Source organism: Plecotus auritus (assembly GCF_963455305.1).
Source record: "Plecotus auritus genome assembly, chromosome: 9".
In the NCBI taxonomy this organism is placed as follows: Eukaryota; Metazoa; Chordata; class Mammalia; order Chiroptera; family Vespertilionidae; genus Plecotus; species Plecotus auritus.
The window spans coordinates 98538125-98563912 of record NC_137783.1 but is presented as its reverse complement, the minus strand read 5'-3'; the positions used below and the strand labels follow the sequence as shown (position 1 = coordinate 98563912).

At 46.2% G+C, this 25788-nt stretch overlaps 1 protein-coding gene across 5 annotated transcripts in view; it reads left to right on the top strand.

Annotated features, from left to right (window-relative positions):
• TMEM135 (transmembrane protein 135) overlaps positions 1–25788 on the top strand; it is a 300801-nt gene that overhangs the window by 255569 nt on the left and 19444 nt on the right. For 2 of the 5 annotated variants that reach the window (XM_080687261.1, XM_080687264.1), the window contains one exon: positions 17369–19064. The exons of the other annotated variants lie outside the window; for them this stretch is intronic. In XM_080687261.1, the coding sequence (XP_080543387.1) occupies positions 17369–17462 (94 nt within the window). In that variant the 3' untranslated portion in view covers positions 17463–19064. Of the gene's footprint in view, positions 1–17368; positions 19065–25788 lie in introns of those variants that run through there. 5 annotated transcript variants of the gene reach the window in all.

The following is a 25788-nucleotide window of genomic DNA, read 5'->3' as shown; positions in this document are numbered from 1 at the left end:
CTCTTCATGTACATCCAGAACATTTCCAAAAGAGACCATATTTGGGGCTACAAAGCAAGTCACAATAAAAGGTTCAAATCATACGAAGTATATTCTCTGGCAAAAGAAAAAGGAAAATTAGAAATCAATAACAGATCTGGAAAATCCCCAAATGTTTGGAAACTGAACAACATGCTTCTAATGAAGAAATAAAAATAACTTAGAAATATATTGAGTTGAATGAAGATGAAAACAATATATTGAAACTGATTAGCTACAGATCAGGTAATACTTAGAGTAAAAATTATAACACTAGCTGTCTATTTTAAAATAGAACAAAAGTCTCAAATCTGTGATTTCAACTTTCATCTTAAATATCCAGAAAAAAGAACAAGTTAACCCCAAAGTAAGCAGAAAAAGAAAGTAATAAGCTTAAGATCAGAAATCAATGAAATAAAAATGGGAAAATGAGAAAAATTAATGACACCAAGGGCTGCTTCTTTGAGAAAAATCAATAAAATTGACAAACCGCTAGCCAAACAGACTGATAGAAATAAAAAGACAACACAGGACTATCAGGAATAAGAGAGGAATATCATTCCATAGTCTTCAGAAATTAAAAGCATATTCAACTTTATAAACAACTATGCCAATAAAATTTATGATTTAGGTGAAATGGGCAAACATCTTGAAAAATACAAATAAACAAAGCTCTTGCAAGAAGAACTTATCAGTCTGAATAGTGCTGTATCTATTAAAGAAATGAAATTTTTAGTTAAAAGCCTTCCCACAAACAAACCTGTAGTATCAGCTGTGCTCACTGCTAAGTTCCACCAAACATCTAAGTAAGAAATAATACCAATTCATACTTTTCAGGAAGTGAAAGAGGGAAAAATCCCCACCTCATTCTACGAGACCAGTGTTTTTCTGATACTGAAATCAGGCAAACAAATTATAAGAAATTAAAACTAAAGCCCAACACCCTTGCTAATCATAGAGACAATTTATTTTTAAGCCTCACCCAATGATGTGCTTAGAGAGAGGAACGGGGAGAGAGAAAAACGTCAATGTGAGAGAGAAACATTGATCAGTTGCCTTCCATTTATTCCCCGCCTCCCCCCCACCCCCGAATCGAACCTGCAACCCACATATGTGCAACCTTTCAGTGCATGAGGCAATGCTCCAACCAACTGAGCCACTCTGGCTGGGCATAGACAAAAAATTTAAACAAAATTTTAACAAAGTGAACATAATATCTAAAAAGATAACACATCTGACCAAGTAGAGTTTTTCAGGAATACAAGATTGGTTTAATAATGGAGAATCAATATCACCCACTAAAAGAAGAAAAACTATATGATCAACTCAATAGAATCAGGAATAGCATTTGACAAAATCTAGCCACTCATTTCTCATAACTCTTGAGCAAACTAGGAATAGGAGGGAATTTCCTCAAACTAGGAATAAAAAGGAATTTTCTAACAGAGCATCTACAAAAAACCCTATAGCTAACATCATGCTTAATTGTGAATGACTTAATGTTTTCCAATAGCAATAAGGCAAGAATGTCTGCTCTTACTACCCATTTCTATTCAATATTGCACTGCAAGTTCTAGCCATTATAATCAGATATGAAAAAGAAAGAAAACCACCCAAATTGGAAAATAGTAAATCTTTTTTGGCAGACAACATTGTCTATGTAGAAAATCCTATGACATCTACAAAAAAACAAACAAAAACAAAACAAAACAAAAAAACTATTAGACTTGATAAGTGAGTTTTGCAAGTGAGCTCTAAAATGTATATATACATGCAAAAAGATAGTGGCCAAAACTCCTTTTAAAAAGGACAGAGTTAGGGGCTTAAACTATTTGATTTCAAGACTTATAAAGCTAACATAAGCCAGGTATTCTAGTATTGGTATCAAGATGGACAAATAGCTCAATCAAGGATAATGAGTCCAGAAATCAACCTAGACATATTTAGTTAACTGATTTTTGGCAAAGATGCTATGGTAATTCAATGGGGAAAGGAAAATCTTTTCAACAAATGTACTGAAACAATTGGCTGCTCATATGCAAAAACAAAATAGCACCAAAAAAAAGAATAGCAAACAACCCTCACAAAAACAAAAAACACTTTGACCCTTTAAAAAAAAAAATGAACTGATACCATATATAAATTTTTAACTCAAAATGTATCATAGACCTAATTATGAAACCTAAAATTATAAAACTTTTGGAAGAAAAAAATAAGACAAAGTCTTTGTGACCTTAGGTTAGGCAAAGATTTCTTAGATATACCAAAAGTACAGCCCATAAAAGAAGAAAAAAATGATAAATTGGAGTTCCATCAAAATACAAAACTTTGGCTCATCAAAAGATACTTTTAAGAGAATGAAAAGACAACCAACATATTGGAAGAAAATATTTACAAATCACATCTCCAATAAAGAAAGGGCTTTATGCACAACATATAAAGAACTCTGGAAACTCAGTGGAGAGAGATATTTCTGGTATGACAGCATAAGCAGGTCTGCTGACTTGCTCTCCAACGAAATTGGTGAAAATTATTTCTGAAAGTTCAACTATTTAAAACCTCAGGAAATGGTCCGAAGGACAAACAGTAAATGAAGAAACACTCCTTTAAGAAAATCTATGAAAATTCATTAAGAAAGGTGAATTTTACTTTGAGTCAGAAAAGTGAATCCTAGTTTCAGTAAGAAAGTCTGTGGTATTTGAATCAAGACTCCTCCCACTCCCTCCCCTCCCAGTTGAGCAAAGTAGAGACTCCAGACACAAGGCCCGCTCTTTCCAGCTCCAGGCAGGAAGCCTTTCTCCCAGGAATTGCAGGATTTTAGTGATTCCCACCCTGCCCGCAGCTGCTGGTTGATGAGGCTAAGTCCCAAGCAATTGCAGGTGAGTGGTTGGAGGTCCCTTCTACCCAACCCCCACTCTGGGAATGGGTACAGCATGTTGGCAAGACTGGGGTCCTGATGGTCCTTTCCCCATCGTAGGTGGTGTTTCCATGCTGTGAAAGGCAAGCTAAGAGGACAGGCTGCTGCCCATCCCCGCCCTCACTGAGCACTCGCTCCTGGAGTGGAAGTGTCATTCCATGAGAAGCTTGCCATTGTCCCCACGCCCAGCCTCAGAGTCAGGGAAAGGCGCAGGGAGCCCCCTCAGCTGGGCATCCCCAAAGCTGCACCACCCTGAGGAGCAGCATCGGAGGCTAACACTGTGGGGGAGAAATGGCGCTCACTAAAATTCAGCCAGTCACTACACAAATAAGCCCTGGAGGTAGGGAGGGGTCCATTACCCAGAGTTGCTACAATACTTTATCTAAAATGTCCAGTTTCCAACAAAAATGTATGAGGCACGCAAAGAAACAGGAAAGTATGACCCATATACTGGTGAAAACAGGCAGCACAAAATGCTGGTAGGAGTGACTAGGTATCAGACTTAATAGGAAAATATTTTGAAGTAGCCATTATAAACATGCTCACAGTAAAGGAAAACAAAAGTAAAGGAAGGTATGATAACAATTTTGCATCAGATAGAGAATACCAACGAGATGGAAATTTTTTTAAAGAAACCAAATGGAACCCTGGCAGGTGTGGCTCCGTTGGTTGGGCATCGTCTTGTGCACTGAAAGGCTGCCAGTTTGATTCCCGGCCAGGGCACATGCCTGAATTGCAGGCTCCATCCCTGGTAGGGGCCATACAGGAGGAAGAGATTTTTAAAAACAGACACATCATAGTGAAAATGCTAAAAATCAAAGACAAGGGGAAAGACCCCCACAAAATCAGGAAGGAAGAAACAATGCATCACCAGGGGACCCCAATAAGATGAACAAAATACTAATCAGCAGAAAAAAAATGGAGGCTAGAAGGCTGTTGGATAACTCAAAAGGCAATACAAGTAAACGATCTGATTTTTTAAATGAGCAAACATTTGAATACATGAATGACAAATAAAGCACAAGGAAAGATGCTCAAAACCTTTGCAAATTGAACCCAGAATGAAATACCACTATACACTCACTAAGTGAATATGCAGGTTCACCCTCGACAATGCTGGGGTTAAGCACACCAACCCACAAGACAATCAAAAACCCTTGTATAACTTAAGTCAGCCCTCCCAGCTGCGGATTTAAATGACTTAAAAAAGACTGACTACACTAAGCATGTATACCAACCGAGGATGGTAAGCATGTGGAGCAGCTTGAAGACTCAGATACAGATAGTGGGAATGTGAAATGAAGCCACTTATTTGGAAAAGATTTTTGTAGTTTCTTAAAAAGTAAACATACAGTGGCATTTAACTCGGGCATTCCAATCGTAAGTACCTAAGAGAAACTGTGTATCCATACAATGGCCTTTGTACATGAGTGTTCATAGCAGTGGTTAGTTCCGTGATTATTTACAGAACAATTCTGAAGTCCCCACCAAAATCAAGAAACAATGTTGTTGGCACTGCAAAAGCCTATCTTGTACCCTCTTGCAATCACAAAGCTTCCAGCTCCCAAAGGTAACCAATGTCCTTTATGGAATAATCATTTCTGCCTTAACATGCATTCTCAGGCACTAGAGATTACATTGGCTAGTTAATTGGACTTTATGTAAGTGGAATTATACACTACGTATTCTTTGCATCTGGCTTCACTCAGCTTTAGATTTATTATTGTGTTGCTATAATTGATTTTCATCTTGTACAGTATTCTGAACATACCATGGACATGAGGTGTTTCCTGTGTAAGGCTATTGTGGAAATGCTACTGTGAACATTCCCATATATGTCTCTGGGAGCCTTGCACGCACTCTACTCTGATTGTGCACCTGGGAGTGGAGTTACTGGGGCAGAGGGTATGTTATATTTCCTAGCTTAGTAGATCAAACTCTTTCTAAAGCGGTTGTCCCAGTTACACTTCCATGGAGCTCAGTGGCAGTCAAGCTTTGTCCAGTCTCACAGTCTTGGCTGAAGCAGCTCCACATGCTGCCCACCTCACCCGGCTTGTCTTCCTCAGGGAATGTGGCTCATTCATTATTTTCTTGTAAGCCCTCTAAAGACTTCGGGAAGTGGTTTCATTTGTATTTTATCCATTTTTGGTAATTACCTTTATTTGGAGGGTTGTTCTGCATGATCTATCCCACCATTATGGGAAACAGAACGTCTATTTATGGAAACATTTATTGTGTGTCTACTGTGCACAGACACTCCTGGGTGCAAAGGGACCTTTCTCAATCTTAAAAGAGTAATTCTTACAGTTATTGGGGATGGCCTCCATCATCCTGAATGGCTCTTCATTGGCACCACGTGAGATTTCTTAAAGCCTTGTGTCTGAACCCAAGGAAGTGGTTGTGTAAGATAGAGAAAAATTGGGGGGATCTGCATTAAAATTTGCTGAGCCACATGACCTGGGAACTTCACATAGGTTTCTAATAAACACCAAGGTCACACCTCCATGTGATCTGAGACCCACAGATATACCAAACACATTGTTATTATAGAAAACTGTAATTTATAACCCTACTTGTCTAAGGTCCGGGAGCAGAACTTGACATAAGTGAGAAAAAGGCTGGGACTCAGTAAAACTTTGCTGTAAGAAGAACCACCTCAGAGGCCCACCTTGATGGTATAAACGCAGGGCACTGGGCACCTCCTGTCCTGGGAGTATGCGAGTATGGGCTTCTGTGGCTTCACAAAGTCCAAAGTCACCTTCAAGACTTTGCTTAAATATCACTCTCCTCAAGGCTTTGCTTGATGTCACATTCTTAGACTTACCCTGTCTTACGTCTCAGACCCATAGAACCATCTTGATTTTTTTTTTTTTATCCTTAACACTAACACCCTTCAACATGCCCAATTACTTATTTATTAAAGGTATTTCTCGGTATTCTCACCCACCTCCTCCACCGCTAGAGGGTAAGCCCGTGAGGATGGGAATCTTTGTTTCATGCTCCGATGTATCCCCAGCACCTAAGAGTTTCCGGAACCAAGCAGACCTTTGGTAAATGGCTATTGGACTTCCTGATCATAAGAGTAATCAATCGGAAAATCATAAGCAAGTTATCGCCTCATCTGTGCCCCCACAGCTTATTGAAGCTCCTTTGTCACCCACTGTCTTGTACCTTGGTTGACTCTAAGTATCTAAGCATCGGAGTCCTTGAAGGAAGGGGCCATCGCTTGGTGATTTTTAATCCCTAGCTCAGTGCCTGGCAGAAAGTGACTGCCAGATATATGGTGGGGAGTCGTTATTTTGATGTAGATGTTACCCTTATTATTGCAATTAATACGGTTGTGAGGACAGAAGGACCAGGGAGCGTGGAGTACAGGGTGGCTGGGGAGACGCGTGGTGTCGATAAGGTGTTGCCATCCTTACTATCCTGTGGAGGTTGCCTTTGTGATCCCTGCCAATCGAGCTGGTTCTTTGGGCGCTGGTCACTCCAGATCTGGCCACTAGGTGGCAACCGCGTTCCACGAGTGTTGGCACAGCGCTCAGCTTGGGCTGGGCTTTGGCTCCCCTTGGTGGCCGGGCGACGGCCTGGGGAAGCCGGTGCCAGGGACGTCCAGCGCTGGACAGGCCAGAGGGAGGTCAGCCCTACCCCACGCTGACGCCCTGGGCCTGCGCGATTGAGGTGCCACAAACCCAGCCCTGGCTCTTCCAGCCACAAATTGATATTCCTCCCTACTGTGCCTGCTGCCAGTCTCCACCCCAGTCCCGTTCCATGCTGCTCCTCCCAAGCCCCTAACTGTGCTTATTAAGGTCCCTACAGACTGGGTGCTGCCGCTTCTCCCAGGCAACCTACCTGCCCATGAGGAGGGCTCCAGGAAGTGCGGGGAGGTCCAGTCTCATCCCCGCGGGACACAGTGAGCTCTCAGCCCCTCCGTCACGAGTCCGCCCTTCAGAGGTGCATACTCAGAGGCCCAGGTCTGAAAAAGCGTGTTCTCCAGGCAGCCTCCACCGTCCTGTCCCTGCACCCGCCCCACCCTCAGAAATGCCATGCACGTGCCAGCGCCTGTTATTTATGACCAGCCCCTGGCTGGCTTCTCCTCTGAGTAACACATAACTTGGGAGAAGTGGGTGTCACAGTACCGTTGTGGGGAGACACAGGGGAGCCTTGTCAGAGGGAACGCCTGCTGGGCTCAGGCAGGTGGAGGCACCTCTGGAGTCTTCTCATTGTCTCTCCTCCTGGGCCCAGGCTCTGAGCGCCCGACCCTGTTCCTCCGCTGTCAGTGGGCGGCACACTTCAGGCACCACGTGTCTGGCCTGTCCACTCCCGAGGCTGGTAGGAGCTGTTCGTTCTCATCCGGAGCTGAGAGGTCTCACTCTAAGTGCGCATCAGCCCGTGGGAATAGCAGGGTTTAGTTAGTTTCATGTCAAGCACACAGCGGCAATGGTTCCAACCCTCATATATTCACGTATTTATGCATTATACCAACCACATCGGGACAAGGTTCTAAAGAGAGGATGCTTTTGAGGTGTTTATATAGCCTATCTGACAGACGCAATGTTCTTAACCCTGCCCCCCTCCTTCCCCCCCCAACCACCCCCACACACACACACTTTGGGGGGGGGGGTGGCTGTGTCACACGGGAGGAGTGGAGCCAGAGAGCCTCTGCCTTGGGCTTGGTGTGTGGAGCAGGGAGGGACTGGAGGGAAGTAGGGTAAAGGGAGCCATTTAGTGCCTGAATCACAGCCAGGAAATGGCTCTGCTCCCCAAAAGCTTAACACACCTTCTCCCCTCTAAAGAAAACTTATAGGGTAAGAGTGCATCTGAGAGAGGACCCCAAGACTTAGAGGTGAAGCTCCTAGGTTCTGGGTTTGACCCAGGAGGACCTCCCAAGGGAGCCGACCTCCTCAAAGCTCCGTCAAGCAGTGAATCCCGAGAACGAGGATCAGCAGAGGCATAATTTTGTCTGTGAATCCCATCCAGACCCTGGTGCTGGGGCAGGAGAGCAGCCTGAGGATAGGAAAGAGTTAGCAGAACGTGGGGCCTGCTAGGAAGTGGGGATGGGGAGGACCTCAGAGCAGTGTCTGCATGTGGAATGGGGGGGGGAGGGGTCACCAGCCCTGGGAGCTGATATCGGAACCCACTTTTCACTGGGGATAGTTGAGCCAGTGAACGCTACACTGAAATGCATCTTGGGAAACCACAAAAGCACTGGACACATCGTTTCTTTCTAAACTCCAAGCAGAAAAAGTTTTCAGAATTTCAGACAAATCACCCCCTCCACGCACCTGCGCCCCCTGGGATGCTGACCTGCCAGGTTCGTCATTCCCATCGCCCAGCAGCTGTCTGGTTCCTGCTCCTGATGAGCCTGTAGGAGGGTCACCGTCTCCCCGGGAGAGCCCCAGCCTGAAGGGGCCTGAAAAGGGGTCATATCTTTGGCACCCATAACATGAGACCAGCCTCTGCTTGAACTGCCTCCTAGAGGTGACATGTGGTAAGACAACACTTGAGAAAAAGCGCTTTGCAAAGCATGGAGTATTGATAGTGCTCATGGACGGGGGTAGTATCAGTTAGGTTATGGGCCCAACACCCTCAGGCACTTCTTTAATTAATTGCTTAGCATTTATTTGGCTTCACATGTCATTTTGGGCCCCTTCAAACGACTAATATTTTATAGAAGTCCAAAGTTGTCCCAAAGCTTTTTGCAAGTTCTCAGGGAGTGAGGGTAGCTCATTTTCTCAACACTTCTGCCTCCAGACAAGAAACTCAGCTCCTCCTCCAAGCTCTTTCAATCTCAAAAAATAAAAAAATGTCCCTCTCAAAGGGCTCACGAGTGTGACAGAGTTCAGAGTTTGCTGAAAAAAATTTTTTTTTGGGGGGGAAGTGGGGAGACAGCCAGGTTTACACCACAGCAATGAAATACTTAGGCATCCTTCTACTTAAACTTTTCTGACAGCAGGCGCCAACCTTTGGATTTCACGGACCACCAGTGGTCCGGGGAGCGCTGGTTGGCGACCGCTGCAAACTCTCTCTGGGTCAGAGTCTGGACCCCAGCCTGCTCTGGGGCTCTAGGCCTGGCTTATTCTCCTGCTTCCCCTCCTTCCCTCTGTTTGTGACCCCTCCCTCTCTGAGAGCAAAGCCAGTTCCCTTGTCCTCATAGGTCCACATGAGCCAATAGCTTTGCAAGTTAAGTTTTGGTCCGTCTCACCTCTACCCTCAAGGTGCTTGTCAAAGTATTTTCTCAAAACAACAGTAGTTCCCTCCCACCCAGGAACTCTGCGGCCAGCTGTTTTCACCTCCTAACATTCACTTTAGCAGAATCCAAACATTATTTTCAATAGCTCGAACGTTGGGGACAGATTTGACCTGGGGAGAATAACCTACATATTTTATTAAAAATGAAATATAAAGAAAATGCATGAATAACATGGAGAGAAGGGGATAAAGTACTTCCAGAATCCAAGCAGCCCTTTCTAGTAGCTCAGGCTAAAGTGCAAGCAAGGGTGCACCTTCTCAGCTTAGCACCCAACCCCCCAAGGCCCCAGATCCCCGAGGCCCAGTGGTGTGGGGAGGCCTTCTGGGTTCTGGCCCCTGCAAGCAAAGGTTCCTGGAGGAAGGGGAGGTCAAGGTTACCTGGGCTTCTAGGGACATGGGTGATGGGGGAGCTGGGGTCTGGAGGCCCACTGGTATGGACTCTCCTGGGGCCAGCATCAGGGCTCACTCCTTGCTGTGTGACACACACCGGGCAGCACAGAGGGTTCTCAGTACCCCCGCTCTGCTTCCCTGCAGCTGGCTGGTTACCCTGTCACAGCCTGGTGGCTTGCCTGCCCTCACACTAGACTGCACCCCCGCCAGCAGGCAGCAGGCCCAAGTTACTGCTGGGTGCCTGTACTTGGAAAGTGTGGAAAGAAGGGGGGAAGTTATTGGATCCCTGATGGGGAGGATGTGGGAGTGGTCCTAGGTCTGACTTCTGGCTTCACCACGGACTTACTCTGAGCCCTTCGGCAAGTCTATAAACTTCTCTAAAACGTCACTTTTCTTAGACTTGCATTGGAGGGGGTGCCTGTCTTGAAGGGAGGATATAAGGATCTGATGACTACAGAGGGAAGTGCTAGGAAAGTGGAGAGGACAAGGAACATGGAATCCGGTCAGAAGCTCTCAGGCACTCCCTCCGCCAGCACGACCTCATGTCCAGTGCTTGACACAGTGTCACCTGTGTACCCCACTTTCCCCCCAAATCCCTGAGAGCGCAGCTTCACCCCCTGCTGATTCAACGTGGAGACTCAGAAGGGCAAGTCGCCTGCACTGAGCCACCCAACTCTCTCCGGACAGAGCTGGGGATGAACCAGGCCTGTATTCCTGGGTGTCGCCCCACCCCCCACCCTACCCCCACCCCCACCCCCACCCCTGGGGGAGAGTGCTGGGAATGGGGGCAGCGCCTGGGAAAGACAGGTGCAGAGCTGTTGTTAATCAGAGGATGCTGCAGAAGCCGCAGGGCTGTGCATGCTAATTTTAGAAGGCATTTCCAACCTAAACTCTAGGGTTCTGCAATTCAATCAGGGGGAGCCTGAATGTGAAGGAAAGAAAGCTAGGAATGTACTCACATTTAATTATATTCCACCTACTCTCTCCTCCTGAACCCTCCTTCCTTCACTCACTTCCCACTGCTGCCATTTTCGTCCTGTTGGTGCCACATGCGGGTGCTAGGGCCTCTCACGTTGTCTCTCCTACACAGCCAGGGCCAGCGGGCCTGCCATACAGGAGGGACTGATTCACGTTTGAGGATGAGCAAATGAATGAATAAGTGAATGAGTAAGTGGGTGACGGGGAGGCAAGAGCACCAACGACAAATGGACACTAAACCCTTAATTACATGTGTTACGGCCCATCCCTTTGAAAGTATGGACATTCACACAGCTCTCACAGGGAAAGCTGGGCACGGTGACACTTACGTGAAGGAAATTCTATTTAAGGGATTCTGCCTCTGTGCCCAGTCTCCTCTTTTGAAAAGTAGGGGCAATATTAATCCTACAGCATAAGCTTTTGGGGGGTCCAAATGGGCTTGTAGACACCAGGGTGCTAGGTGAATTGTAAACTCTTAGTATTACATGTTTGGTTATGGGGAAGGCAGCAGTAGCCTCCTTCACCGGTCTGCTTACCACCTCCCTCCCCACACAGCAGACACCTGCATGTACACATATGTGTATGCATGTTTACACTGGCACACACCATCTACACTTACATGCATGCCTCCAGAGCTCATGCACTGTACACATGCTCTACCTCAGGCCCAACAAACCTGGAAATATGACCATCTCCTGCTGCCATCTGCATTACATGATCGATAGATTTTTTTCCAATATTCCCTTTAGGGCCATTTCTTGATAAAATATTGCTAGACATTTTCAACAGTAACAACTGACCCATACTTTTCTCCTCTCTCGTAAAAACCACCTGGACCTCCTGAGGGTGGGTGTCATTCCTACCTCCCCTGCTCAGGGTGAATATTGACGTACCCCGAGACCCTTGGTCTGGAATAAGCTGAGCCTACAAGAGTTCCCAGTGGGGTTTTGGCCCAGAGAGGGTCCTGGTGTGAGTCTGGGAGCCCTTCCTTCCTTAACTCGCAGGCAGCCAGTAACTCTTCCTGTCCCAGTCAGTGCTCACTGCTTGTCAGCTCTGAGTTCCTCATCCCCCCACACCCCAGGTTGAGGAACAGGCTCACTGGGGGATGGGTTAGACACAGTGATAATTAACTTGGTTTTGAAAATGTTGGGTTTGAGATAGTTGCCACATCAGCTAAGAGAGAAGCTTTGGAGCTAATGGGAGAGATCTCTACTAAATATAAATAAATTTGGGGACTTTCTGCATATTTATAGTGTATTTGTTAGGAATTACATTTAGTTACTGGAATCAAAGACTGGAAGAAACAGTGGCTTAAATGAGATGAAAGTTTACTGTACCTAACATTAAGGGACTGGTGTGTTGGTTCCATGGCATCTTTTAGGGACCAAGGAACCCGTCTGTATTTCCACTTCATCATTTTAGCACATGGTTTCCATCTTGGAATTGCTTCCCAGTCAAATACAGCTGCTAGAGCATTGGCCATCATCTTTGCGTTCCAGGCAGGAAGCAGGAGAAAGGGCAGAGGGTTGAAAATAAACCTGCCTGCAACTGTCTGCCCTCTGAGCCCTACTCAGCAACTTCCACTTACACATTATTGGCTGAAATGTAACCAAATGGCTACACGTAAGTGCAAGGGAAGCTGAGAAATGTAATCTTTTAGGAACGTACACCCAGTCCCAGTGCACCACTGGATGACCAAAAACACCCTTGTTCCTTTGCAAAGAATACACTTACCTCCTTCCCAAGGGAGACAGCTCCAAAGTGTTGACCAACTTGAAACCCAAGATGTCCTGGTGATGGGCAGTGTGTGCCTTCACATTGGGATCTCCTTGCTTTCCAGTGATTTAAACACTAGAGGGCGACAGCACCTCTGCACCGCCACAAGCTCAGTGCAGGGTGGAGCAGGCGCAGAACCACTCAACACACTGATGGGTAAGGAGAGATGGGGGAATTTGGTCCAGTCACTAGTCACTGGTCTGACACGATGATCAATCCTCCAGGACAGAATTTCTGAAGACTAAGAAGGTGGGGGCAGGAAGCCAGAGGACAGGAAGGAGAGAGTGGAAGCAGAAACTGAGAGACCAGTGACAAGGGGAGAGGCTAAAAGTCAAGTCCAATGAAGACAGAAATGACAGTGGAATCTGGCCTTTGACCCTCAATTACACTTTAACCCCTCATGACAATCACCTTACTTTCCCTCACAGCTTTGATTGGGGGGGAAGGGGTGTTTCCAGTTTTCCTGGGAGGTGGTCAACCTTTTCACTTCCTATGACGGTGGCACTGATGAGTAGTCCCTCTTCCTCAGGCTCTCCTCCTTCAGCTTCTCATCAATTCTTCCATCTCTCATGGCTCCTTCTCAGTCTTACTGGCAGGGTGCCTGCTCGCTGCTCTGCCCCTGCTTGGACGTCAGCCAGTCTGCTGCCCTTTGACACACCTGCCCCACTGACAGTGACATTCACTCCTGAGGTTTCACTCCCCGTGGCGATGTTTCCAAATTTATTGATGCCTCCTGACTTGTCTCTTGAACTGCAGACACATTTGGGACACACCCATCTGGATGGCCCTATGTATCTCAGACTCACTGTATTAGGACAAAAAAACAAAAACAAAAAGCAGAATTTAAGCAAGAGCGCTAAATTATTGCTTCATCTGACTGGAAAGTCTAAGCAATGTCAACTCCAAGTTTCAGGCTTGACTGAATCCAGAGTTTCAAGCTGTGTCCCCTGGGTGGTCTTCTCTCTCTGTTTCCCATTCTCTCTGACAGCGATTACTTCACCATGGCTTTAGCTGCTGACAAGCTTTCTCCTAGTGGCAAGACGACCCTGGCAGCCTGCACTCACATGCTACCAATTTAGCAACCCCAGATGAATGAAGACTTAAAAAATAGATCTGGAAGAAAGTTATCCAGGAAGGTTATTGTTGGTTCACCTTGGGTCACGTGCCTGCTAGTGACCCATTCGCTTTGGTTGGGCTACAGGGGCTGGCAGAGCTGAGTCAGTGTTGGCATCCTCTGGGCAGGGCTGAGTGGAAGGGAGAGGTTAGGCCCCCTCAGCCACACTGTGTGGGTTCTTTCCCCTTCCCTTCAGCCAAACAGAATCATCTGTTGATTCTCTGTGTCCTTAACAACACTTTAGTATTCCTTAGGATGTGATATTCCCTATGTTTTAGTCCTGAGTCCCTTTCTAGTCAATTCCTGCTCATCCTGCACACATGGATGGACTCCCCTCCTCTGGGAAGGCCCCTGCCCGCCTCTGTTGGATGAGAAGCTGGTGGTGATCCTGCAAGACCTTGGGAGGCCCTCTATCCGGGCACTTAGTTCTGTAATTATTGCTTTCGTGTCTGTCTGTCCCCTGTTCTGTGAGACACTTCAGGGCCAGAACTGCCGCTTCAACTGTGCATCCACAGTATCGACTCCAAGCCCAAAGGTGTTGAATTGAATTAAATCAGTGGTTGAATTTCAATAAAGTAGTAGAACATAGCAGTAAGCAACCACATCACACTTTTAATGCCCAAAGGTAGTGAGGGCATTCTAAGGCAGATTCCACCATTTTTGGAACCTGTATGATGGCTGTGATGAGAATGGATATTAGAGTCAGACAGACCTGGGTTCAGATGATGGCTCCTCCCCTTACTGCCTCTTCAAGCCTGGACAGGTGACTTCATTGTCTGGGCCTTGGGCCTTTATTAGTAGAGTGGGAATAAGTAGCATCTACTTAGTAAACTGTGAGGGTTAGAGTGAGAGGAAGCTTCCGTGGACAGCTGGTGGAGGGTCAGAAGCACAGCGTACCTTATTGTCCCTCTATTCCTGCTATAGGTACTGACTCTCCTCCTCGGGGCAGTCTGGGTTACAGCTGTTGTGTTGTCTCTTGTAATTACCAGCAGTTACTCTTTCACTCTAAACAGTGTCCCGGTGGAGAGGATAAATTGTGCAATCACCCTATTCACAGACCCTGACCTGCCATCCAACCTGCTGCCAACCGTGCAGGCCTGACTTATGCGAAAATGACGACTGGGAACCATAATCCCAAATTAGACAGCACAAGGTAGCTGGGAGCCATAGTCCCAGGGCGGGACATCCGCAGCATCTCGGCTCTCTGTGCACCTGAGGGCTAAGCCGAAGGGTCCCCAGCCAGACAGAGGCATGCCGAGGCTTCATTGTCCTAAGTGAGACAGAGAGGGCTGTGGCTTTTTGGCTTTAAAAGACAAACTCCATTTCATTTCTCCTAAATCTCATCCTCTGAAACCTCAACTGCCTGCCGATGTTCCCTGGCTGGGAGTAAAATTACTTCACTGCCACTCAGCTCCATCTTTAGTCTCTTGGTCTTTATTTTTATACTTACAACACTTAGTAGAAAACACTGTTTGACTCTCAATGAAGATGTTTCTGTGATTGCAATTTTTGCATTTGTTGCCACCTGAGCTTCTCAAGGATGGGACCAGGTTTCACTGCTATCACGTCTCTATCATCTGCCACCAGTACCTGGCACATGGTGGAGGTTTGACACGTGTGCACTGAATGGATGCTGCTGAATATGAACGAGATGGACAAACCTGCCTTCGGCCTTAAGTGAACTTGCGAGATTGGAGTGGGCTTTGTGCCTTTCCTTCATGGCCCCTGTGGATACAAGGGCTGGATTTATCTGGAAACAGTCCCAGGAAGCGGGTGGCCTGGGCTCAAGATGTCCCAGGGACATGTATCAGAGATTCCCTTTGGCTTATTTCAGGGTTTGGCCACTGCATCCAGGAAACCGAACTGTTAATTGCCCACATGAGATCTTCCTGGGGAGAATCAATATTTATTAGCAGTTGTTTATAAAAGCCCAGGTCATGACTTTCTCATTTCTCTCCATGGTAAAGAGGCAGAGGCTTTAGAGAAACAAACAAACAAACTTGAATGAGTGAGGGAAGGAGTTGAAGGGAACTTCGAGTGAAGTAAGCAGGAGGGACAGTTGTTCATCCCTATGCATGTAACTCACATGTCTGGTTGGTTCTTCTAGGTTAGATGGGATCCCGGGACCCAGACTTTGCCAGCATTCCTAGAACTTGCAGAATTCCAGGATCCATTCAGTCTTGCATTCCATCCCCTATACTAGCCAGGGTTTGGTCAGAACAGAAGTCACTCCAGGTATTTCACGTAGGACAAGGTTTAATACATGGAATTAGAGATTGCCATGGCCCCTGGATGGTGGAGATTCTGCCTTCAGGAAGTCACGAAGGACAGAGATCTCGGAGAAGACATCCCACGGACCTCACTGCTGCTCCCAGGGGAGTAATTCCCACGAGGCTGCCAGAGGTGTTGGGAGCTGTGGTTGGTGATTCAACTACTGGCAGCACCAAAAAAGGGTGATTCTCAGGGTGATACCCCCAGATATATGCCTCTGCCAAATGCCCGTTTGCCTGCAGACTGCTGCCCCTGGACATAATGACTTTCCTTTCTCCTCAATCTCCCTGAACCCCTCTGTAGCCTCTCCTTGACACAACTGATCCTTGGAAAAGGATTCTGGGAAAAGAAGTTCCAGGCTTTTCCCGTGGGTAGATGAGGTAAAGATCACAGACAGTCCTGGCCATGTACTGGTATATGTAGTCCACATGGACCTCTATTCACTCATTCATTCATTCGATGAGTAGTTAATGAGGACCTGCTACATGACAGAGTCTGCATTTGTACAAGTTTTGTTTCTCTTAAGACTTTTGAGCATGGGTCTGTATCTTCTAATTTTTTTCTACCTTTCACAGTATGTGGCACAAGTCCAGAGACACACCCAGATGTGCTCTGATTGCCTGTTAACTGACTTAAACAAGGATAGCCAGCTGTTTCCAATGGAAGAGGGTTCAGCAAGAAGCATCATTTACTTATGTCTATATACATAGTATCTATATACTTATATCTATCTATATAGTGTATATCTTAGTGTCATAAGGGTATAACATGATAAAGACAACTTGAAAAACTAATTAAACATTTTAAATTGTTTTTAATTCATAATTATTTACCAATATTTAAAATATATTTGCCTTTTCGGTTATTTTTTCTGTTTTTTCTTTTAGATAGTATTAATATGTTATTACTTTATATTTTCTCTTAATATTTATTATAGGCTTTTATGTTATTATATTTGTAAATACTTAAATTGCTCAGGTACAGTCAACTGAGTGGATTTATTATTAACTAGTCATTCTCCTAGCGTTGGCAATTTAGATTGTTTCCAATATCAGGCACTGTTTAAGCCTTGCTTTTCCTTTGGAAGTTGGTTGGTAGGTTGGGTCCTGGGTGAGTTAGTTGGTAGGCTGGGTCCTCTCTTTCCTCCCTCTCCCAGCTGGTGATATGACCAAGAGGGCTCGTGGGTGCTGTCGGCTCAGGGCTGTTGCCAGAACCCTCCTTTGTTGCCAGAATGAACATCTTTGCCCCTTGAGGATCCTTGCTTTAGTATGGAGAAAGAAATCCATGCTCCATGGCAAAGAGGAAACCTGGCTTCCAGTCCTGGCTCAGGGAGCTCACTGCTGTGTGACACTGGGCTTGTGTCCTCACCTCTCTGACCCCATTTTCCCTCAATGGAGAGAAATGGCCAGTTAGTCTACGGACCCCTTTAACACTGCTGCCCTTTGGGTTTATTTCGGCTCTAACCTGCTTTGGTATGGAGAGCTGACCTGCTACTCTCCTCCCGTTCTGATTGGTCAGGCCAGCTTTTCTTCCTGGGGACATCCTGTGGCTCAGCTCCTGCCTCTACTTGCATTGGCTTTTATCCCAGGTCAGAGATGATGCTTGTACAGGGCCCAGCTCAGGGTGCCCGTTTTACTTTCCCCTCTCCTATCCAGGGCACAGTGGGGATCAAGTGTTCCCGCCTACAAGCAGTTGGCACTAACCGTCTGCGCTGCTGCAACTCCCAGGCCGGCCCCTGCGCAGCCCTGACCACGCGTCCTGCTGCCGCTGCCCTTGCCCCAGCTGACTGAGTTCCAGGAGGCCCACACCAGCTCGCTCCTGGGCAGCAGGTGCCTGGCCCCGAGGGGGTGCCCGTGACTGTTGCATAAAGAAGTGCTCCACCCAGGCAGGCCTGCTTGGCACAGACAGGCCTGGGGCCGGCAGAATTCAAGCACAAGCCCCCTTCCTCCGCTGAAACAGGAAGCGACTGTGGAGGTTTCCTGTGCTTTCCTCACGGAGCAGGATGCACCTTTTAGGAGGATTTACCTTATCAGCAATATCATTTCCAGCATCTTCAAGTGCTAATTTGAGTCTCTCCCCAGGGAGAGCTGTTTGTGCAGTGAGGGGGGGATGGGGCCAGGGTATTACCTGGTTGGCTCTGAAGCCCTCTGACCTGCATTTGAAGTTTCTCATTTCAGTCCCCTCCACCTGTGGCCTTTGTGGCTCACCTCCCTGCTTGGGGAAAAGGCTGCAGTGGTGTGCCTGCAGGTAGACATAAAAGTGAGCAGCATTCATTCATTTACCCTCCATGACCACCTTTGCAGGTAGGTTTTATCATCCCCACTGTAACAGGTGAGGAAGCTGAGTCCCAGACAACTTACCAACTTGCCCAAATCACAAAGGTTAAGTAGCTGAGGTGGGGAATCTGTGCATCCAAATTCCATGGTACTCCTGCCAGCACTCAGAGAAGGAAATCAACACTCTCGGGGGCAGGTTCTGTGCTAAATAATGCTGTGCGCATGTTAACTCGTTTCCTTTATATGAATCCTCACGAGACCCCATGAGGCAGCTATGTTGGCCCCACTTGGCAATAAGAGGAAGAAACCACAGCAGCTGGGGCAAGGTCGCAGGGCTTCCCCCCATCATGTCTGACTGGAACCGTCTCTGCCTGCACCACTTCCTCTTCTGCCAGGTGTCTTGGCTCACTCTGGGGCAAGAGCTGCATTCGGGTCACTGTCGTGTAGTACAGCTCCCTAAGGATTTGTCCCCATAGAACCACATGGACCAGCCTGCAGGCAGTCACCCCGGCCCATCAGGGGGTTTCTGTGAACCCCGAATCTTGCATTCCAGAAATCTCTGTCAATGAGCCACATGGCTCTGGCCTGATGAACAGTATGCACCTTCTCCCTAGGAGTTCCAGACACTCAGTTGAATAGGATTTTCCTTTGTGTGGGCTGCACCTCCAACACCCCCGGGGGCGGGGGGCATTTGTATTGCTCCCTAGGTTACAGCAATGCCTCTCAGAGCCTCTCTTGCCTGCTTCTGGCCCATCCACCACACAATAGCCAGAATAATCATTAAAAAATACAAGCTGATGATGTCACTCATTCCCTAGAAATGCGTTCATGGTTTCCCATTGCTCTTAAGATAACGACCCAGCCAAAACCGGTTTGGCTCAGTGGATAGAGCGTCAGCCTGCGGACGGAAAGGTCCCGGGTTCGATTCCGGTCAAGGGCATGTAACTTGGTTGTGGGCACATCCCCAGTATGAGGTGTGCAAGAGGCAACTGATCGATGTTTCTCTCTCATCAATGTTTCTGACTATCTATCCCTCTTCCTTCCTCTCTGTAAAAAATCAATAAAATATATTTTTAAAAAAAAGAAAAAAAAAAAAGATAACGACCCAAATCCTTAACTTGATCACTACAGGGGAGTGCCAGGGTGCCCTCCCTCCGTGCTTCAGCCAGGCTGACCTTTCAGTTTCTTGGTTTGCTCCTTTCCACCATAGGACCTTTTGCTCCTGGTAGTTCTTTCTTCTAAAATACCCTTGATGCTGCGGCAGGCCCACTTCTCATCTTTCATATCTTGGCTTACACGTCCCTTTGGCAGAGAACACTCCCTGACCGCTGCAGAGGTACACCAGCTCTTCTGGTAGCTCCTTGCACTTCTCTTCCAGGATGTTTGTCACATCTTTACTAACCCAGGCGATGCTTCAGAGCTAATACCTCACTGGCATGTCAGCTCCCTCATGGGCAGGGACCTTGTCCTGGACCCCTGGCATCCAGCATCGTGCCACAGACATAGTAGGCCTTTGACAGGTATTTGTTGAATAAAAGTTGGAGTTAGGATTGAGCCATTCATACCTTGAAAGCTACTTCCTGCAGATCCCTGAAATTCCCAATCCTGGTTTTGTAGAAGCCCTTCTTGAAAATTTTGTCTCATCCAAATGAAGTTGTCCTTACACTCTGAACATCAACAGCTATGGGAAACACACAACTGGAAAGAATTTCTGCTTATAATTAAGTTATAGCTAATGAAATTAGCAACATGTTGATCACATATCCTGGACTATGTGTTGCATAATAATTTCTGGTCTAAGTCAATTAAACTGATTTGGAAAAAGCCCTTTCTCCCTTTAAAGCCAGAAGTAAGTGTTCAGAAGATTGTAGAGACAGTGGACTCTGGGAGAGAGTGGGAGGAACAGGAAGGAGGGGAGCTATTTTCCCCCCGCCCCCACCAACACACAAAAACCTCCCCGGTTGAGGGAGTGGCAGATGAGTAGGATCTGGGTTTTGAAATCTTAATCAACTTGGATTGTAGAAACGTACCTTACAATCTACTGTGAAGCTTCTTAGCCCCCAGGAGAGGCAAAAGACAAGAAAACGATGAGATCCCAGGGATTTAGTTTAAACATTCAGCGTCTCCAAGCTGTCCCACAGTTAATACAGCTTCCATGCCTTTTTTTTTCTTCTCCAGCTACAGGTGGGGAGGACGGATGCTGATAGTGAGGACCCAGTGCTTATAGCATCCTCAGACACCAGGGGATGGTGCGACTGCATGCAGAATGCTCTCAGTTATGAGGACAGGAAAGTAAAAGCTACATCAAGTCATGAAAATTGTTCATCTGTTCTTGCCAATTGCTGTATCAGTCACTCAGGAAATCAGTGTTCAGTTTATACAAAGGGGACCCAGACACAGTGTGTGTCCTTGAGGCCTGGGCCTGGTGAAAGAAGTAGAAAGTGCTCTCAACGAGGCCTGATTATAGCTTGGAGGTGCTATAATAAGCTTGGAGGTACTATAATATAACTTGGAGGTCCTATAATATAGTAGCAGGTGCCTGCCCCACCTGCTACTATATATGTGTGGCTCTTGTGATAGCTGGGCTTTCTTGGGTTGTATCCTGATAGGATTTGTCAATTTAATCTGAAGGAAAAGGTCTTGTATGTAGACTGAGAGCTCTCTGATATGTTCACTGTCAATCACCTGTGGAAGAGGTGGGGTTCTCAGGTCAGAAAGTGAAACTTGGAAAGCATTAGACAGAGGGATAGAGACTCATCACATGTACTCACCATGTGCCAGATTTTGGGCTAAGTTTCTTTATACTATACTAGAGGCCCGGTGCATGAATCAATGTACCAGTGGGGTCCCTCCACCTGGCCTGTGGGATTGGGTCGAAACCAGCTCTCCAACATCCTCTGAGGGGTCCAGGATTGTGAGAGGGTGCAGGCCAGGCTGAGGGACCCCACCGGTGCATGATCGGGGCTGGGGAGGGGCCAGGGGAGGGCTCCAGGGCATTTCCAGTCCAACTAACTCAGTCCCGATTGGCCGGACCCCAGCAGCATGCTAACCTATCAGTTGGAGCATCTGCCCCCTGGTGGTCAGTGCTTGTCATAGTGAGCAGTTGAACAGCCTTAGCATATCATTAGCATATTACGCTTTGATTGGTTGAACAGCCCACCAGATGACTGGACACTTAGCATATTAGGCTTTTATTATATAGGATACTTCCTTTAATACTCCAAGCCCTAACAATGAAGAAGTTATCATCTCCATTTTTATAGAAGGTGGACATACTTTGAGAGATTAAAAGTTTCTTAGCTAGTAAGGGATAATTTTGGGATTCAAAACAAGGTCTGTTTAAACACATAGCCTATGCCTTAATCATGGAGCTATTATGCATCCTGAGCAGTGTGTTTAAAGCAATGATACACTTGTAGTTGTTGGACAACCAGCTCTCCAAAATCAATGGATAATATCCTGATTTTTGCCTATCTCTGTGGTGTAAATATTCCCACTGTGGCCAATTTCCAGCTACCAAAATGAAGACACCCACTGAACATGGAGTTGAGAAGATATATTCACAATTAAGCCAGCTCCAGCACACCTCTGGAGTGAAATCATCTGTGCCACAGCAACAAGCTAGAAGCTTTCATGGGGTGAGACCTACAAGATCTGGAGAACATAGCCTATTGTTGAACTGCATGAAACCTTGAGAGCTAGTTTATTTAGCTACATATTTCTCTCTTTCTTCTTTGTTTTCCAGAAGCCTGTACTGAGGCCCTGAATGAATGCCTCTCCTAGCTCAGCTCTACCATGGGAATTGCGGGTAGGGGGGAAGCACCCCCTCACCACCATCAGTCTCAAGTGGTGTAGCTTAATGAGGCTCTCCAAGGGCACAGAGAACCTTGTGGGAGTAGGGGCTGTGGCTGCCCCTCCCCTCATGGAAGTTTTCTTCCATTTGACTATTTAAGGGAGATGGCAGTTTTCCCCTAAAGAAGCTCTGAAATTATTCTCTGAGATAACTGAGCTCTGGCTCCCTCTTTTTCTTCATTGTATGTGGCCACATCTTGACTTTGAAGCCCAAGATCATCATTTTTCCATTACTGTCAACTTTCCCCTAAATGTGATTCTTGAACCACCTGCATCAGAATCACCTAGGGAGCCTGATGAAAATGAAGATCTCAGGCCCAGGAATCTGCATGTGGCTGGTCTCCAGATGATGATTATGTTCAATGCCTGAGAGCCGTTTCTGTAGACATTTTCTAAAATGTCTCTCGCAGAAGTAGAGGTAATGGCATATTAGTAAGCAGTATGTAAAGGAAATATGAAAGAGGCCTCTATGGCAGGGGTCTGCAAAAGACACAAATTCAAACAGTGGCCCATTTCTGTATGCCTCCCCAGCTAAGAGTGGTTTTTGCACCTTAAAGTGTCCAAAACATAAAAAAGAAACTTGCCTGCAGGAAGACTTGGCCCTTTCTGTGCTGATGTGCATGGGCTCTTTGAGAGGGTGCACAGCATTTCTTAGTCTTGTTTGAACATGTACTTCCTCCTGTCCTTATTTTTATTTACTAGAGGCCCAGTGCACAAATTCGTGCACCAGTGGGGTCCCTTGGCCTGGCCTGCGGGATCGGGCCGAAACTGGCTGTCCAACATCCCCCAAGGGGTCCCAGATTGTGAGAGGGCACAGGCCAGGCTGAGGGACCCCACTCTTGCACGATCAGGGCCAAGGAGGGACGCAGGAGGCTGGCCAGCTGCAGGAGGGCTCCAGGGGGTGTCCAGCCTGTCTTGCTCAGTCCCAATTGGCCGGACCCCAGCAGCAAGCTAACCTGCCGGTTGGAGTGTCTGCCCCCTGGTGGTCAGTGCACATCATAGTGACTGGTCAACTGGTTGACTGTCTGCCCCCTGGTGGTCATGCACATCATAGTGAGTGGTTGAGCGACCTTAGCATATCATTAGCATATTATGCTTTGATTGGTTGAATGGCCGACCATTGGACAACAGGACACTTAGCATATTAGGCTCTTATTATATAGGATTGTTTATTGAGCATAGTGTGGGACCAGTGTTCTGTGGACTAAGCTCCAAGAAGCACTGTTCTAAGCAAATTAATTCCAATCCAGATTTGGCAGGTAGTTTCTCTTGAATCTTTCATTTACTTTTATCTAGGCCAGGAATGCCATCCCTTCCCCTGACTCCAAGGATCCAAACCATCCTTCCAGGATTCCTCTTCAGGTAGGTCTTCTCTTTTTCGTCATCTACCTGCCGTCTCCTACATCAGTCCCAGCCTTTTCCTTTCAGAATTCTTGGACTGCTTAGTATTTGTTCCATAAAACATTGATTTTCTGAAGCTCCAAGAAAAGGAAGGGTTCTAGAAAATGAGATTTTCTGAGGGATTACCATTTTGGGCATGAAAATATTATTTAATCTAATGTTTTCAGACAGAAAACTTTTGAACCATACTGAGTAATTCACTCACTAGTTGAAAAGAGAACATTGAACATAATTTAACTTCATTTTTATGGCATGGTGTAAACGGAAGATCATTTGATGGGCCATTGAGATGGAAAAGAAAAGTACAGCCCCTTGCTGGGCCCAGAGAATGGATGGGTTGAAACTTGAGGAGGAAAGATGAGAAAGGTTGCGTTTCCAGCTCAGTTCTACCCCTAATGAGGTGAGAGGCCTGGGAATTCACTTTTCCACCCTGGCCTCTGATAAAATGAGCTCGTTGGCCTAGGTGGTCTTCAAGGTTCCTCATAGCTCTAACATTCCATGATATTCTGGGATTGCAGAGTTTCAGGAAAGGGAATGAGATGAAGCAAGTACACTCAAGTTTCTATTAGATTTATTTATGCTGATTTTTTTACTAGCCACCCAAATCAGTTAGTATTGCTAAATTGTGCTTACAATACAGATTTAAAAACATTCTAATTGGTATTTAATGCTATGTGGTGGACAGAACTCAGAGTTTTGTACAGCAACAGAATTAGGAATCAAAGATTTTCTTAATCCTGCTAAGTGGATTTTCTTCCTCATGAGTGAGTCTGCAAGCCTTTGATCGTGCACTTGGAGAGAATGTTGGTATTTTTATGCCTCCAGAAAGCCCCAGCTGTCTGAGACACTGTGTCCCTGAGGTTTCACAAGTCCAATTTGATCACTCTTAATTTATTTTCCAGATAAAGCTATTGACTGTGGGAGAGTTGCTTTTTACTTTACAGGAAGGTCACAAACTTCAATTTTTTTGGATTTCTGTTTATTAGCTGATGACATTGGTATGCAAACTTCAGCTCAGCTCTCACTGTGCTTCTAAATCCTTCCATCATCTCTGACTTTCCATTGAATTCCCAACAGAGACTGCCTGACAGTTCTGCTTCCTCCTCAAGCTTCAACCCATCCATCCTCTGAGAGCCGTTGTGACTTTTCCTTTCTTACCATCTTTCTTTCCCTCCCTCCTTCCCTCCTCCCTCTCTCCCTCACTTCTTCCTTTCTTTCCTCTCTCCTTTTCTCCCTCCTTTCTTCCTTCACTGAATATATTTTAATTTACTTAAAGCAAATCTGTCCTCTTTTCCCTGAACATTTATGAAAGGTCAGTGGCTCCTTTAATTCCAAGGCCGTGGGGATGCCTGTTTGGTGCAAAGGCTGAAACAGAAATCCCTTTTGCTTTATTCTCACTCAGAGAAGAACTGTGCAGTAATGGGAAAGTAGCAGAAGCAAACGAGAGAGAGAGAGATGGTTCAGACTGTCAAGGGACAATGCCATAAGTGCTATGTGTGCCCATCTGTGCAGAGGTCATCCTGCCATTCTGGCGAATTCACAGACATTTGATAGGTGTTACTATGTGCCAGGCAGTGGGGATACTAGCATGCAAGTTACACTTCCTGAATTCATGTGTTCATAGTCCGGGAAGACAGATCAAAATGCCAGAGGTTGCAAGCTAGCAGTTTACTGGGGGCAGGAGAGGGGTGCAAAGAACAAACACCAGTGATAAGAGCATGTGAGGTAGCCTTGGTGGCTAAGGTGTTTTGAAGCCCAAATAGGAAGGTGGTTCTAGGCAGAGGGAACAGGATGGAACAGGGCATCTAAATTCTCAGAGATGTGAGAAGGTGGTACATTCAGGGAACTGCAGTTGGTTTCATTGCTTCTTGTGGCTGAAATTTAGTGTAGCCCTAACCGGTTTGGCTCAGTGAATAGAGCATTGGCCTGGGGACTAAAGGATCCGGGGTTCAATTTTGATCAAGGGCATGTACCTTGATGGCGGCTTTGATTCCCCAGTAGGGGGCGTGCAGGAGGCAGCTGATGTTTCTCTCTCTTCCATGTTTTTAACTCTCTATCCCTCTCCCTTCCTCTCTGTAAAAAATCAATAAAAAATATTTTAAAAAATTAGTGTAGAGAAATAGAGGCTGTATAATGAAGATCCATGCATAAGAGACTCAGTCTATCCTTCAGTGATAGGAGCCCCTGAGGGGTGTTAACTGGGGGCAGTAATGTGACTAGAAGGGTTCTTAACTGAAGTGTTAAGCCATCCTTTCCCTATCTTACCTTGGATATTCTCCCTAATCTCTATATTCAGATTCTTGTTCTTATTAAAATACAATACATCTGTTCATTCTTCTTTTCCCCAACCCCACCCAAACTTGCCATTCTTCTTGGTTTTCTTGTTTAATGACTAGGTTCTGCCATCCCTCCCTCTCTAGGCTAGAAACCTCTTTTTTTCATCTCCCACATTTAAATCTTCCAGACTTCTCACATTCATTTCCTCTTCTCTATCTCCCTGGTAGATTTTCTGATTTTACTTAGGCTCTCATCATTTCCGGGTTAAT